General features: G+C 41.2%; 1 protein-coding gene across 1 annotated transcript in view; it reads right to left on the bottom strand.

Moving 5' to 3' along the window:
- Window positions 1–821: 821 nt before the first annotated feature.
- The window catches only part of LOC126281642 (sialin-like), a 29,895-nt gene continuing 13,777 nt past the window's right edge, over window positions 822–16,939 (bottom strand). Inside the window, exons 3-4 of the mRNA XM_049980773.1 lie at window positions 10,728–10,969; window positions 822–3,642 (exon numbers count right to left, since the gene is read on the bottom strand). Coding sequence (XP_049836730.1) covers window positions 3,487–3,642; window positions 10,728–10,969 — 398 coding nt within the window. The 3' untranslated portion in view covers window positions 822–3,486. The remainder of the gene's footprint in view (window positions 3,643–10,727; window positions 10,970–16,939) is intronic.

Below are 16,939 nucleotides of genomic sequence, written 5' to 3'. Positions count from 1 at the left end.
GTCACGTTGACCTCACGCCATGTGGCGTCCAGCTTTCTGTGCACGATTGTTGGAATTGTGGCAACAAGCTGCCGCGTTTTCATTCATTCCCATCGAGTAGTTAATATGCTAAATTAATGTATATGTCATCCTCAAGTTTGCAAGCAGGGTAGTCAGATTATCTTTTGATTTGCAGGCTTGCCGTTCTACACTTTTCCAAGTGTGAAGACTGGTTTTTTGGGTTGCTGCTTCTCCAGTGCATTGGGCGTGGCGGACATGGTGACAGTGTTCTTCCCTTGGAATGGCTTGTGCGGTAATTCCGGTGAGTGCGGTAATCGGAGGCTGTCGCCCCTCTAGAATAGATGTCTGATTGTTTGTGAGGGGGGGGGGGGGGAGGGGAATATACGTGGAAGGAGCGACGATGTCTCGGGTGAGAAACAGTAAAATATATCATCTTGGAAAAAGATTAAGTGCGAGAGATCAGACGGGAGCGACCGTTACATTATGAAGTTCGTGACATTACTCAGCCGTCTCATTAGTAGCACACAGGACGACTTACGATACTGACAACTCTAAAACGGTAACACTCTCAACAGAATCAGTTAAAAAAGAAGAAAGTTAGCCTGTTCCTTTAAGTGACATAGGGATGAGAAACAAATCCCAAAGAAACAAATGAAATTGTTCTATACTTCAAACACTATAAATTCCTCCCTTATAAGTGAAAGTATATTGTTTTTGACCTCAGTAACATCTTAGGTTAAGAAGGATTCCCGTTTCTCTTTTTATTGAGGAGAAAATATAATGCAACAATTACAACGAGTTAAAATATGTATTTTCATAATTTTGGCAACATGTTTATTCACTATACAAACATCACTGTCACATACAAACTCATAAATGATACTAGAGCGGTATTATTTATGTCTTTGAGACATTTTTACTGTTTGTAAGACTAAATTGTGTACTTATGATTAAAGAGTCACTTTGCGTGGTAATCTTAAATACAATATTACATTTGCGATATTTTCCATGAAGAACGTTTGAATAATTTAATTTTTAATAAATGTTTCCTTTCTGGTGAAGATAACAATACTGATAGTTTCATATTTTTAGATGTTCTCTTTTATTTACACCTAAGAAATAAATATTATACCTCACAAGTCAGTCAATCTGCGAAAGCAAATACAATTGTTACTATGAAGAAATACTGAAATGCTAACTTCTGAAATGATAAACACATTTAAAAAATGTTAATTAATTTTCACATTTGAATTAAATTATAGTACAGTATGTTGTACAATCATAAATAGGCAATTTGCAAGATTTAAATTTATTTTATGTCTGGTAACAATCTAATGGCTTTTATCTGAGTGTTACTGGAAGTCTAAAAGTATTTTTTGACTAACATGTACTCTTGCTTATTTCCTTACTTTGCCAACAAAAACTTTTAGTCTCAAAAGTCATAATAAAATTGTGGATTGCAGAAGGAATGTATTACGCTAGTGCGGATGGGCAATTACTATGCCCTCTTTAAACCTGCTGGCGTCATTTTCAATGCCACAAAATTAAACAGAAGGGAGAAACCTGAGTGGCATGTACCTATAGGTACAAGTAAAAAGGCAATCGAAATCAAGACTTCCTTAAAGCTTTTGACATTCGCTCTGAACTAAAAACTTGTGTACTGAAGTGTTGAAAATCAATGAAATCATTTAATTAGCTGATAGATGTAACCAACCTTCTTTCACACATTTGTGGATTTTGTCAGATATTCGTACGGTTGGTTCATTGAACGCGATGCAACGTCTGTTAAGCGACTGTTTTTGTTAAACCTAGGGCGTAGAGCTCAAATCCTGGAAGAATTAGTGTTCACAGGTCTGAAATTTATGTAATGCTACGTATATTTCTTTTACGATATGAAAGGGGCGATCAAAAAGTTTCCGTTTGAGGGCGTTGGTGCAGCGTATACGCAACGTAGCGCGACTCCGATGCCTTTAAATACCCCTTGACATGTAGGCAATGGAGTAGTGTGGCGTTCGTGACTTTCCGACATGCGTGCAATAAACGTGGAAACGTGAACTATGGCGACGTTATTAGTAAATGCGTACAGACAGGACCGACGGGAAGTTGTTCTTTTCTTGGCTTCCGAAGGACAAACACTGGTAGACATCCATCGGAGAATGAAGAATGTGCCTCGGACAGCATGTCTGTCGGAAAACACCCTTGTGGAATGATGCGCCAAGTTCCGTGCTCGTCGTCATTCGATCTAGGATTGCTTATCGATTTCAAGGAACTTGGTGTCTCCAACTTTAGGGAATGGTACTGCGCAACGCTGGAGAAATTACGGCTTACAATTAAGGCAAAATGACCGGGAAAAACGGCGACAAGAGCTGCTGTTGCGTTACGATAACACACATCTCCACATCGCAGTGTCGTAACACAGAAACAGTCAAGTGGGAGGCACTCTATCACCGGCCATAGAGTCCTGATCGCTTTCCATGCGATTATCGCGCCTTCTGTCCCTTAAAAAAGACATTGAAGGGTTGGCGGTTCCTGTCGGACGATGATATGCAGCAGGAAGTTTAGGACTACTTCACGCAGTAGGAGGACAAGGGCTTAACCAAACTGTTATCTTCAACCTGGTGCATGATCACCTCAGGGTTCACGGCGGTTTTGCCTGATTGGCATACCATTTCTGAGCTATACGGCCTTCGAACGGAAACTTTTTGATTGCTTCTTTAGTTACACCACTGAACATCAAAGAAAAGGGAGTATTGTAGAGCTCACAAAAATATCTCACTAATTCTGAATAAGGTAATTCAGAACAATAAACGCAAGAGTAACCCATTTTTCTGCGTTAGCATATTGGCGTAGGTAATTTCATTTTATGTAGTGAAAGACTTATAACTCCGATTATGAATGATAGCATAATTTTACGAGTGCTTCGTCCTTATTTATCAGTTTTTACAGTATCGTATCCCAGTCGAGAAGGAACAGTGGTAATCGAATTTTAAAGAGACTGGCTCAGCTACGATATTTGCAAAGCAGAAGAGATTCTCATAGCTTTTCTTACAATTATACTAAAAGAACATAATACTAGATTTTTAACAACAATTAACGAGCATTTACTCTAGTATTAGGGAATATGTCGGAAGTACGGATGTGCCAGTACCAGAGCAGTACATTTTTAAGCGTGCTCTTCTGTCACTGCTCGATACATTCATCTCGATCTGCTCACATCGCTGCTAACTTTTGCAGAAACAAAGCACTAATTTACAGAACCGTAACTGTTACAAAAATATTATTAATGGCAAAGACTGATAAGAATTGTTGCTTTTCACGTGTACTGATTAATATTCAGTCACTCAGCGACGACGACGTCCTTTTGACGTTACTGTATTCCTCCTAATAAATGCATCTGGACAGAAGACGACTATTTTCATACAGGTTTCGGCGGCGTTTTGCTACCTCGTTTGAAGTACACAGCGTCAGCATAATTCGGGATCATGTTTATGGGCCCGTATTCTGTTTCCTCTTCTTCTCTCTGCGCTCTTCCCATTTAATTTCGTGATTGTCAACAGAACCAAAAATGAGGAACACGAAATACGGTATAAATGAAATTGTCATCGCCACGTAGAAGACGTACTTCCACTGCTGCACTGTTTCCTGTAACAGAATTCCAAAACAAGTGCTCTTTAATGCCTCTCGATCAAACAAGATATTTAAGATAAATGTGCTAATCGCAACTGCCTAATCGCAATTGCATAAGATAACTGCTGCAGTTAAACAGAACAAGTATCATTCAAAGCAACAGGCACTTAAAGAAAAGAGTGTATAATAGCGAGAATTGTCAAGGAAAGGTCTGGAACAGTAAATAATGTGACATGGGTAACAAAATTAGAGTTAAACTTTTGCTTAGTTGTAGATGTGCTACATGCAGTTCTTGGTTGAGTTTTTCCTTATGATTTAGTTGCTCATCATCTGCTGTTTCATTCAAATTGTTGAATCAACATTTCTTAGGCATTCCACCAGATTAGATCTTGCATTCACTTTTATGTGTATGTAATGTGGTATGATTTTGTACTAAGATACAGTGTATAATAACGTATGCTGTATGGGTTTCATCACTTTGATTTTTAGGCGTAAGAAAAGCACAATGTCCCCCGTAGTTTCTCTTGATTTTACACATAACAACTTGTTATCTGGGCCCGCAGCGTACACGATGTCAATTTTTCTCTTTCAGGTGGTACAAGGTTAGCTGCAGATTGTTTTATTTGACTGATCTTGATTATACTGATTCAGAAATACTCCGTTTCGGCAGATCTGTCATTTTCAAATGGTCATGTTTGGCCTCCTCATACAGTTATCAAGGGCCGTCAAACCAACCTGTCTTGCATTTCTAAAATATTAATCTGCATACAAGCAAATTAATGCCATTTCACTGCAGTATTACACTGTCAAGCAAAGTAGGTAATCGAATGCTATGTACTGGCAGGTACATAATTGGGAGTAAGATGCATGCATTTCATTATTCTGCTCATTTCATCAGGAGACGAGCGGGAACTTTTGCTCTGTGAGGTGGCCAGCCACTCACAATAGCCCGAGGTGGGGGGTTATCCACTCACTGGGAACTGCGGACAGAGACCCGATTCTTGGCTGGAAGCTTTCTCTTTCGTTTCGGCGGAACCGTCATATTCAAATGTTCATGTTGAGAGCTATAATAGTGCAAGGCGGCAAGTCCTCACATCTCTTCAGACACTTATTAAGGACCAACAAACCAGCCTTTCTTGCATTTCTAAATTTTCGGGTCTCAGTTGCCAAGGCGACAGATGCTGGTGTTTCTACAATGACTGGGGGGCAGTTTTCTCGCGAAAGCCTCATGTACTGAGCAGGGATGTGCCAGCTTCGCGCCACAACTGTGCTGTTGTTTGGTATGTTTCAGGGAAATAATCGCTGAGCTCCATGGGATAACCGACAGAACAGCGCCCCACGCTGCGCCCAAATCATCACATTGTGTTGGTGCCTGTCACCAGGAAGATATCTGCACAAAGACCTTGCAGAGGCTGTGATAGGCTACACGGCTGATCACACGTTTACAGTCACCGCCGGGAATTGGCAGGAAGGAACAGTATTGATGCCTACGGGTTGACGGAGTACGGTAATGGGAGTCTCGACGAATTTCTTGTAAGGCCATAGTTGACGAAAGCTTTGTTTGTTCGCGATGACTGGCCGAGATCTGGCACAGCGGAGCGGTCTCTCTCTGGACGCGGGGCCCAAGAGAGTTGAGAGCTCGTTCCTGTCGGCCGCAGTAGTAGGTCGCAAACTTTGCCACCCTCGTTCTAGAGTAATTCAATTCGCAGTGTTAATTGTCGAGACACACGGAAAAAGTGATATAATTCGCAGTTTAAACTTTCCCAGACACATGGAAAAACGCTAAGTTCTTTGCTGCCCTCATTCTTCCGCGGTCTCCGAGGTAGGGCCCGTCAGCAGATGGTAGAGCCAGCATCAGCACGCCGCCTTGTGCCGTACTGCCGGCAACATACGCAGCTCCGGTCTGTAAGATTTCAGTTGATTTTTAGGCCGCCCAAAGTTCGAAATGAGGTTTCTTAGCGGTAGAACCTGTAGAACACTTAGCCTCCTCAGGTGATTTCGTGGTACTGCATCCGATTACCCACTTGTTTATCGACATTAACATTCTAACTGTTCCCTTTGACCACTTTTCTCATAGGGGAAAAGCACACTAGATTTCTGGTAGTGTCGTTTGTATTAAGTTATTTCGATCACGTCTATCAAGTGAGGACTATTTGCATGTTTGGTTTAATTTAACATACATGTTTGTTACTTGTAGAAATTCTTGATCAATTTTGTCTTCCATTCAAATAAAGTAAATTTAATTGTAAACTGTCAGGACAACATTTATCTACCAACAGTCATACTCACCAGAATACTTTCCCATAATCATTTTCGGAGTGGGAACTTTCATCAATTAATTTAATAAATAAATTATGAGAGATGCTAGCCATCCCACGTAGGATTTATATCAGGCCGTCATAAGACTGCGTTACATATCGTGTGCAGATTCAGTATAAACCCGCTTGGGTGTGATTTGCAACATCGTGATTCTGCCCCCTGACTTGGATATCATTTAATGCCCCCACGGTAGCAAACATGAGGCTAGTTTCCAGTTGTTATAGTACACTTGCCTGTATGTATTTTCGATGTAACATTACATCATAATGTACTTAAGTCTAGGTGCAATGACACCCGTAATGCATACTGGAGTGATTTTAATAACATGTCGTTTTTATATATCACACAGTTTCTTTTGTATAGAGGTTTTAGTGATTTTATATAGTCCTTTTTGAATGTTGTTTGACCGTTTTCACTCACAGGGTGCTTTATAATTACAGAGTAATTATATGGAAGAAATTCAGGAACGGTCTTTGCGTTTCAGATACCGCAAATGTGAAGTTATGCAAAGCTTAAGATTATCAATTGTTTATTATTTGTTGTGTAATTTTTGTTCATATTCTTTTTCTATTATTTCAAAAAAGTTTTCTAAGTAGGTTATATGTTTCAGATCTATATGTTCCTTAAGCATGTCGTTCGGATATTTTTTCGTATGTGTGTAAATTTCCAGTTCTTCTAAGATGTTCAAAGTATGACCTTTAGGTACTTTATGTAGAATTTTGCGAAGAATTGTCGATTTTTTTCTGTCTTAAGAATTTGTTCAAAAGAATGGCTCTGAGCACTATGAGACTTAACAGCTGAGGTCATCAGTCCCCTAGAACTTAGAACTACTTAAACCTAACTAACCTACGGACATCACACACATCCATGTCCGAAGCAGGATTCGAACCTGCGGCCGTAGCGGTCGTGCGGTTCCAGACTGTAGCGCCTAGTACCGCTCGGCCACCCTGCCGGCTAAGAATTTGTATTTTCAGATGTAAGTTTCTTGTATGTTCTTTTAATCTGATACCAAAGTTTCTTCCTGACAGTCCGACGTATTATTTAGTGCAGGAATTATTTTAAATGCACGGATAACAAAAAAAATAGGGACCTCATTCTTGCCTGATATTATTGTTGTTTGTGTGAATTGAAAATCATAAAGAAAAACTCAACTGTACGTAGCACATTTACAGTCAAAAAAAAAAGGGTAATACCATTCATACTCAATTATGCTACAACGTTCATACATAGATATGTTTGGCGTATCAGTCGAAACCTACGCACAACATGTAAAAAGACATTTGACAAACACTATAAACGGAAACTAACGACTGAAATTGTATCATCAGTAAAGCTCTACATGTGTGTAAAAATTCTTACCAATATAGAATTCGCAAATGAGAAAATAAACTTACTCAGTACAGGACTAAAATACAACTTGAAATCAGAGTTTTACAGCACATTTGTAAAACAACTCTACCTACAACAAAGCTAGCAACTGACATGGCAAAATTACCTGTACATGAACAAAACAAGCTAACAGTAGAAGTAGCAGAAGTCAGAGAAACAAAAATAAAATATAGGAAAATCTACAACAAACAGATTTACTTAACAAAATACTCTACCAAAAAATAGTGAACTATTAACAGAAAATGCAATAGAAATGAAATCAGATAAATCAGATAGTATAGTCATAAAAAATAACGACTATATAGATAAAGCAATAACTTTTATCAGTATACCATCACACAAATACAGCACAAACCAACCAATAAATATAAAGCACAAATAAAAAAGCAATAATGTAACGGAAAATTAGTTTTCAAGGACAGAACTGGAAAACGACTGACATGCAAAGATATAGTGCGGAGAAGTGGAAGGGGAACGTGACAAGCCAGTACAAGTGCGATCATACGCGCAGTAAAATAAATAGAGAAACAAGAAACAATCTATCATTACATCCATTATGGAACAGTAACTCATCTGTTGTGATAAAATGTTCAATAACAGTGTTACTTGTCACACAGACTAAATCTGTGCATACGGTCTCGTTCCAATTGCTGTTCACTCCATGTTTATCGAACTGGTTTTCATTTTTCAGTGCTTGAGCATTACTTTTTATCATGTGTGGTACAACACGAAGATAGCTCTGAATTTTCGTTTCCTTATAATGTTGCGTGAATTACTGAAAACTTGACATAGATCTGCAGTTCAAAGCAGTTATCAGCTGCTACTGGTATTCGCTTGCTCTAAGAAGATTTTTGGTGAGGTGTCTGGTGAGATTAGTCACGGCCTACTACAAAAATAAAGTTACTTAATGAAAGCCGTGGACTAGCTAAAGCAATAGAACTTGACTGATATCAACCAGAACTGACTGCTTTGTGCTCACTGCCGACTTAAGCCACGACACAGCTATTGATTTCCACCTCAAATCGATGTCGAACTGCTGCTTGAGTGTTCAGGCCGAAGATTCTCATATTTCGTTTCTTGCCTACGATAACATGGCGGCCACGAAGCGTCGCTTGAACGCAGTTTCCGATTCTACGGTTACACGACCCTATGAGATACAGTGGATCATATTTCTGGAGAACAAAATAAATTCTTCAAAAACTAGTGCAGTTTCGCTGTATCATTTCAAAACTCAAGGGAGATCCGAAAACTATCAGACTGGCCAGAAAACTGTTCAGTTAAGCTTTATCTATACTTTCTGCGGACGTGAAAAACAGCGTGATGAAATGCAGCAGGAACTTATAAAATATGTACTGTACTATCCAAAGTTTTAAATATACCGAGGTGACAGAAGGTCATAGGCCAGTGATATACACATACACAGGTGTGTATCGCATACACAAGGTATGAAACGGCAATGAATTCGTGGAGATGTCACTTTTACTCAAGTGATTCAAGTGACAAAGTTTTCGACTTGATTATGAACGCACGACGGGAAAGTGTTAGAGTTAGACGCATGGGACATTCTATTTCGAAAATCGTTACGGAATTAAATATTCCGAGATCCACAGCGTCAAAAGTGTGCTGAGTAAACCAAATACCTCTGACCCCGGAGGACGCAATGTTCAACGGTCATCACTTAACGAACGAGAGCAGCGGCGTTTGCGTGCAGCTGTCAGTGCTAACAGAAGAGGAACATTGCGTGAAACAGTCGCAGAAACCAATACTGGACGTACAATGAACGTGTCCCTTAGGAAATTGCTGCGACATTATCGATAGTAGGCATCGAGTGTGGCACAGGCCTCGCGGAGCCATAGACCGAAATTATCAACAAGGCACTGGAGTGGTGCCTCCATAATGTATGGGCTGTGTTTACGTCATCGGTCCACAGCTGTCGGCGATTGGTTTGATGAACATTCTGGAAAGTTAGAGCGAATGATTACTCATCCAGATTGCCCGAAATGGAGCCTTTGGGAAATTTATGGGGCATAGTGAAGGGGAACACATGCACAAAATCCAGGACCAGCAACACTTTCGCAACAATGGACAGCTGTACGGGCAGCACGGCTCAATATTTCTAAAGGGGACTTCCGACAACTTGTTGAGTCCATGCCAAATAGAGTTTCCGCACTACGCCGATCAAGAAGAGGACCGGCAGGATATTAGGAGGCATCCTATGAGTTTTTCTCCTCAGTGTAGTGTATGTTTACATCTTATAATAAAGGGCGATGAACAATCCAGACACCTATTAAACGAAGCTCAGACGTACCTCTGCCGATGATAAAAATTATGAATGAACCACGGAAATAGTGATATTAAATTGTCGATTTCACCTTAATTCTGAATCTAAGACAAAATACGTTTTTACATTATTCATATATGAAATGATTTAATGCTTACCAGCATTTATGCTGTCTACGTCACAGAAACACGTACCGAATTGCAAATGAAGCAGTAAATTTCTTCAGCATAACATTTAATACTGAGTTTTGAGGAAGATCATCGCCATGTCTGAATACTACGTGTAGACAACTTGAACACACATATGAGTAAGGTAACAAACTTCGGATTTGGGGTGTAGTGTTCCAAATACTTGTCAATTTTCTGTAGATGCCCAGTAGGCATACGACTCACTCGAAATATTTCTGGATCACTAAGTTTTCTGTTATCATTTGGAGCAACAAACCCATATAAGAGATTGTAAAATTTTGTAGCTTATGTGAAGGTAGGAATTATTTCGATTATGTGACCATCTTCTGGTGAAGTGTTGCAATATTTTACTAATCTGCTAGTTCCCTGCCTCAGACGCCGAGCCGGCCACGGTGGTCTAGCAGTTCTAGGCGCGCAGTCCGGAACCGCGCGACTGCTACGGTCGCAGGTTCGAATCCTGCCTCGGGAATGGATGTGTGTGATATCCTTAGGTTAGTTAGGTTTAAGTAGTTCTAAGTTCTAGGGGACTGTTGACCACAGATGTTAAGTCCCATAGTGCTCAGAGCCCTTTGAACCATTTTTTCAGACGCCGATACAGTAAGGCTACAGCCAGAAATAAATAAATAGTTCTTAATCGCGTACAGACCGATAGTGACTTTTTTTTGCCTGTCGACGACACGCCGGCCGATGCGAACGAGTGGAATTCACAGGCATCATGATGTGCTACGCACACAACCCAGAGTTCTCCATTGTTGTATTGTAGAGCTCAGTGGAAACAACACTATGTTAAATGTGACTCTGTCTATAAAAGCATAAGTGACATGTGGAAGTAGCGATCGTTGAAATGTTATTTAACACGTTTTTATTAGGTCGGTTTCTTGTCTACCTGTCTTTTCAGTACCAGGCAGTTTGTAAGTACTTACCCGGCCCGAAACAAAAGCGCTGGTGACAATCGGAGTGATGATCCCTGTGGAGTTTCCCAGAGTGAGATAAAGACCAGCCGCGCTTCCATAGGCGCGAGGGAACAGGTAGATGTGGTTGAGGTAGGAACCGCCGTAAATGGCACAGCGGAATACCATGGTGAAGACGAACAGCGTGATGATGGCTGGCACGTCGCAGTCGATGAAGGTCAGCGCCAGGAAGCAGATCGCAGGTCCAAAACAAGCTGCCAACATTTGAAGTGCACTGTTGTAATCAAGTACACTCTTATGTTATAACCCAATGCGATGCTCAACTTAAACTTAAATAATGCAAAGGACCATTAATCAGTCATTATGTTACATTTAATGAACTTAAGTGCATTAGTCAAAATCGATTAATTCAGAGCTAAATATAATGAAATTAAATTCACTCTCTCACTCAAAAGCTATAGAGCTGTACTCATGTACTCGTTCTGCACCTTACTCAAACATGCAAGAACAAGCATCAAGAAAATTAATTAAACGTAATTTTCTTACGTGAAATATACACAAATCTAAAGATTTTTTGCATCATCCCGGATCCCAGAACTTCTGGAGATATACGTTCACTGCGGATATTATATCACAGACACCTTCCATTTTACTATTCTGAGATGTCACTAAACCCACTGAAAGATGTAAACAACCATGCATGAGCAGCGCCTACTAGACAGAGGGGGTCCGACATCCCATTAGTCACACTCATTCCACCAGGAAAGAGGTACACGACTCGTGTTGTCTGTTGTTCAACCATGCCTAGACGGTCAATACCGTGGTTCGATCGCGTCCGCATTTTTACTTTGTGCTAGGAAGGGCTCTCAAATATGGAAGTGTCCAGGCGTCTCGGAGTGAACCAAAGCGATGTTGTTCGGACATGGAGAAGATACAGAGAGACAGGAAATGTCTATGACCGGCCTCGCTCAGGCCACCCAAGGGCTTCTACTGCAGTGGATGATCGGTACCTAATGATTACGGCTCGGAGGAACCCTGACAGCAACGCCACCATGTTGAATAATGCTTTTCGAGCTGGACAGGACGTCGTGTTACGACTGAAATTGTCCGCAATATGCTGCATGATGCGCAGCTTCACTCCTGACGTCCATTGCGAGGTCCATCTTTGCAACCACGATTCCATGAAGCGCGGTACAGATGGGCCCATCAACATGCCGAATGGACCGTTCAGGCTTGGCATCACCTTCTCTTCAGCGATAAGTGTCGCATATGGCTTCAATCAGACAATCATCGGAGACGTGTTTGGAGGCAACCCGGTCAGGCTGAACGCCTTAGACACACTGTCCAGCGAGTGTAGCAAGGTGGAGGTTCCCTGATGTTTTGGGGTGGCATTATGTGTGGCCGACATCCGCCGTTGGTGGTCGTGGAAGGCGCCGTAACGGCTGTACGATACGTAAATGCTGTCCTCCAACCGACTGTGCAACGATATCGGGAGCATATTGGCGAGGCATTCGTCTTCATGGACGACAGTTCGCGCCCCCATCGTGTACATGTTATAATGACTTCCTTCAGGATAAATACATCGCTCGACTACTATGGACAGCATGTTCTCTAAATGAACCCTATGGAACATGCCTGGGATAGGTTTAAAAGGGCTGTTAATGGACGACTTGACCCACCAACCACTCTGAGGGGTCTACGCCGAATCGCCGTTGAGGATTGGGACAGACTGGACCAACAGTGCCTTGATGAACTTGTGGATAGTATGCCATCACGAATACAGGCATGTATCAATGCAAGAGGACGTGCTACTGGGAATCAGAGGTGTCGGTGTGTACAGAAATCTGGATCACCACCTCTGAAGGTCTCGTTGTACGGTGGTATAAAATACAATGTGTGGTTTTCATGAGGAATGAAAAGGGCGGAAACGATGTTTATGTTGATCTCTATTCCAATTTTACGCACAGATTCCGGAACTCTCGGAACCGAGGTGATGTAAAACTTTTTTGATGTGTTTAGTTGACACACGTATATAAAACCAGTGTTGCTGATTAATAATCATGCATACACCCAGAAATGCATTCATTTATTCAAACTATAAACACACAACCACCTCACACAACCACGTCATAACAATTCCTTTTGATCCCTTCTGCATCATGGTTGCAGGAAGTCTGCGATATTAGCGAACAAAGAAACATGGCTTTCAGTGCAACGAAAAACCAGCAGAAGTTGCAAATTTTACTTTTTTATTTACGCGATGATTATTTTCGGGCCGGGACTCATTTTCAAATCATGGTAACAATCAAAAATGCTATTTCCGAAAACGCAAATACCATGTCAAAAATGTGAAAACGAACAGTTGCAGCGCATACCTACAATTATTCCAGCATGTTGAAAGTTCTTAAACGTGCCTTTGCCTGTAGAGACGTTATGAGGTTTACTGTGTTTCGTTGATCATCGTTTGTGGTTCCACTGTTTCATTTTTATTCAAAACAGCATTGCCATTGGCAAAAACTTTAATGAAATGTGCACCGAGACATCACGTCCACATTAACCCTAGCAATAGAAAGAGGGAGGAGGGCGAGGTGTGCTCTATGCCCACCTTTTATAAACATTTTAAAGTAGCCGCATACTTTATATTTTAATATTTAAAAAAAAAACTTTTTCTAGTAACTTCTTGTAGCAGGTTCTATAACTGTTTTAAATTTTTTCACTTAAAGTTAATTAAAAATCAAAGGCTCATTGAGGTGGTAGTAGATGTGACTTTTCACAGTGAATGTCATATTCACTATTTTCAGTTTCATCACCCTACTTACATATCAGTACCTCTGCAGAAAGTCTTAAGGGACCCCCACATTGGTAATATATGTTATCAAAAATGTGTTGATATTGATAGGTTTAAAAGCACTTAGTGGGCGAAAAATATGCCAGTGATGATGTTTTAACTGTTTAAAACGAAATATTTATCGCAATGAAAAAGAAGCATTTCAGTAGTTGTATGCATTGTACCAGTGTTAATACCAAATGCGCACAAATTTCGTCAATATTACGAGTATTTCTGAAGTGAAGAGGGTTGGACGATTTCACATGTTTACGTCACTTAAAACTCTTCAAGTCATCAGCGCAGTTGCAACAGCATTCAAGGATATGTTTGTAGAACAGAGCATACTATTCCATTTAGGCCAAGTCATCTATGCTGGAAATCCACTCCGTCAGCAACTGATGTGAAAGTGCAGTTTCAAGATCGAGTAGCTGCACCCACTGTCAGATTACGGTGTTAGAATACTATTTCACTTCCGGATGCCTATTGCTTGTATCAACTATCATTGCCTTGTCTGTTTAGCTCTGTAGTTTCCGTAGATAAGACTTAAAGACCTGATGGAAATATGAAGCCATAATCACAATCAATATAAAATGCTGGTAACCTGCTGAAATGAAGGAGTCCTAGATGTTAGTAAATCATTTACTGTTCTGACGCTTTTTGGGCAAAGTCCATCATCGGAGCGGCTAGTAAAAATTACAAAAAACGATACAAATAATAGTACATACAGCGACTTAGTATTTCAACTTGTTGAAATCGAGTAGAGCAACTAATCAAAACAAAATACACACCACTCCTTAGAAAAGAAGGTAGAGTGGATTCATGATGACGTCCATACAAAACTGACAAAGTTTTGTGAGAACATTAATATTTGTTGATTAACATCAGTCATACACAAATTGGGACAAGAAATAATATTTAGTCAATCTAGCTTGGGTCAGGCTACCAAGCGGTTCGGACGCTAGCATGAAGTGCGGAGAAGGACGCGGAAGTGTAACAATCATGGATTAGAGTAATTTGATTTCTTGAACGAATATTCGTTATTATGGCGAGCGTATCGAACTTCAGAGCAATGGCTATTTCATTCGTGTGAGTGGAACTGTGAGATGAATGAGAGGTAGGTAACTCACAGGCATTTTCCTTCGTAATTACAGCACAGTATGTTTAATGTTCATTTAAACTGTGACTAACTTGAACAGATCTCCTCGTGATTTTTATTTGTAAGGAATGATGTTCAGGAAGTGTAGGAGTTGCATAGGGCACGTGTCACTCGGCATACAGTTAGAAATGTTCATATTTGTGGTGCTTGTACCTTGGGTGCAAGTCTGTCCCCCAGTGCTGTCCTTAAAATGCAATCCAATGCCAAAGTTACGACAGCACGCTAATCAAAACAAACTTTTAATAACTTTACTGGAGGAGGCTTACGATATGCACCATCAACAGAATGTACATGACAATGTAGGATAACATCTGTATCAACCAAAGCTGCTACAGTGCCACAGGAAAATGCAGTTACTGCTGTTTGTGTACTTAACGTGATGTTGGTTAAGACGAGAAGATCGGCATTATCGTTTCGGGCATTTTTCACATAGCTAAACCTGGATTTATCTGTTAACACGGCACTACATCCACTTTTCCTGGTTCCACTCACAATGACGTGTCCCCATAGCCAAATCTCAGGTACGCCTCGTCGGAATGTTATCTGTGATCGCGTCTTTGCTTGCGAGAGGGAAGGGAATTAGCTGACTTCAGACCTTAGAACCCCAAATACACTGACAGAAAGAAAGTCACAAAGCCAAGAAGGAGTCATACGATATAAACAAAAGTTGGTAGGCGTGTTTCTACATCTGAAAGGTGATGTCTATTCAAATTTCGAGCCCGTCACCTAAGAGTGACGCTAGTGGAAAATCAGATTTGCTTTATATACGCACTGTAACGTTTGTGAGCGTTAGTTACTTTTGAACATGGACGTGGTGAGTTTTTGTTAGTCAAGAATACATTTAAGGCGACAAAGGCGCCATTATAAACATGTCACTGAGTTTGAATGGGGTGGTATAATAGAGCTACAAGAAGCTGGATGTTCCTCCTGCAATACTGCAGAAAGATTTGACAACACTGTAGCCACTGTACATGATTGCTGACAGCGGTGGTCAGGAGTATATTGTGGTGTCACCGCCAGACACCACACTTGCTAGGTGGTAGCCTTTAAATCGGCCGCGGTCCGTTAGTATACGTCGGACCCGCGTGTCGCCATTATCAGTGATTGCAGACCGAGCGCCACCACACGGCAGGTCTAGTATAGAGAAACTCCCTAGCACTCGCCCGAGTTGTACAGCCGACTTTGCTAGCGATGGTTAACTGTCTACATACGCTCTCATTTGCCGAGACGACAGTTTAGCATAGTCTTCAGCTACGTCATTTGCTACGACCTAGCAAGGCGCCATATTCATCAAGAATGTATTATGAACAGATAATGTTGTGAATCATGTACCGTCAAGAGCGACGTTCATCATTAATGGGTTAAAGTTAAGTATCAAACTAACTACGTCCGCTTTATGAATTCTAATTACTTGTCATTTTCCAGACCTCACGTCAGTATAGTTCTTCCCTCCTCACACCAGCCTGCGTGAGCTAAAACTCGTGCATTTCGGCCTCCATTCGTAACACGGTGTTGGCTCTTCTTCCAACATAACATATATATTGTCAGTTCATGAAAGGGCAGGGTGGAGGGCTCTTGTGTTTGCTAATTGCCGGACACTGTGGCCGTGAGATTCTAGGCGCTCCAGTCTAGAACTACGCGACCGCTACGGTCGCAGGTTCGAATCCTGCCTCAGGCATGGACGTGTGTGGTGTCCTTAGGTTAGTTAGGTTTAAGTAGTTCTAAGTTCTAGGGGCTGATGACCTCAGATGTTAAATCCCATAGTTCTCAGAGGCATTTGAACCATTTTGTTTACTAATTGAAGCTGATTCAGCCTCATTGCCAGTGATGGCCATGTTGGGCCCAATTGAGGGCCTGCAACCAACCTGTTTGCATGCTAGACACACCGGACCGACTGCAGCTGGAGTTATGGTCTGGGGTGGGATTTCGTATGACAGCAGAAGAACTCTCGTGGTTATCCTACGCACACTGTCCGAAAACACATGCGGCAATCTGATGATTCGACCTGTTGCGCTGCCATTCATGAACAACACTCTATGGGTGTTTTCCAAAAGAATAAGCTCGTCCACATACCGCTGTTGTAGTCCCACATGCTCTACAGAGTGTTGTGTTGCCTTGGCCTACTAGATCATCATATCTGTCTCCATTCCAGCACATATGGGACATCATCAGATGATAACTCCAGTGTCATCGACAAACAACATTAACCGTCCCTCTATCGACCAACCATGAGCAACAGAC

This window comes from Schistocerca gregaria, chromosome 7 (genome assembly GCF_023897955.1).
Source record: "Schistocerca gregaria isolate iqSchGreg1 chromosome 7, iqSchGreg1.2, whole genome shotgun sequence".
NCBI classification, from domain to species: Eukaryota; Metazoa; Arthropoda; class Insecta; order Orthoptera; family Acrididae; genus Schistocerca; species Schistocerca gregaria.
This window is presented reverse-complemented; position numbering and strand designations above follow the sequence as displayed.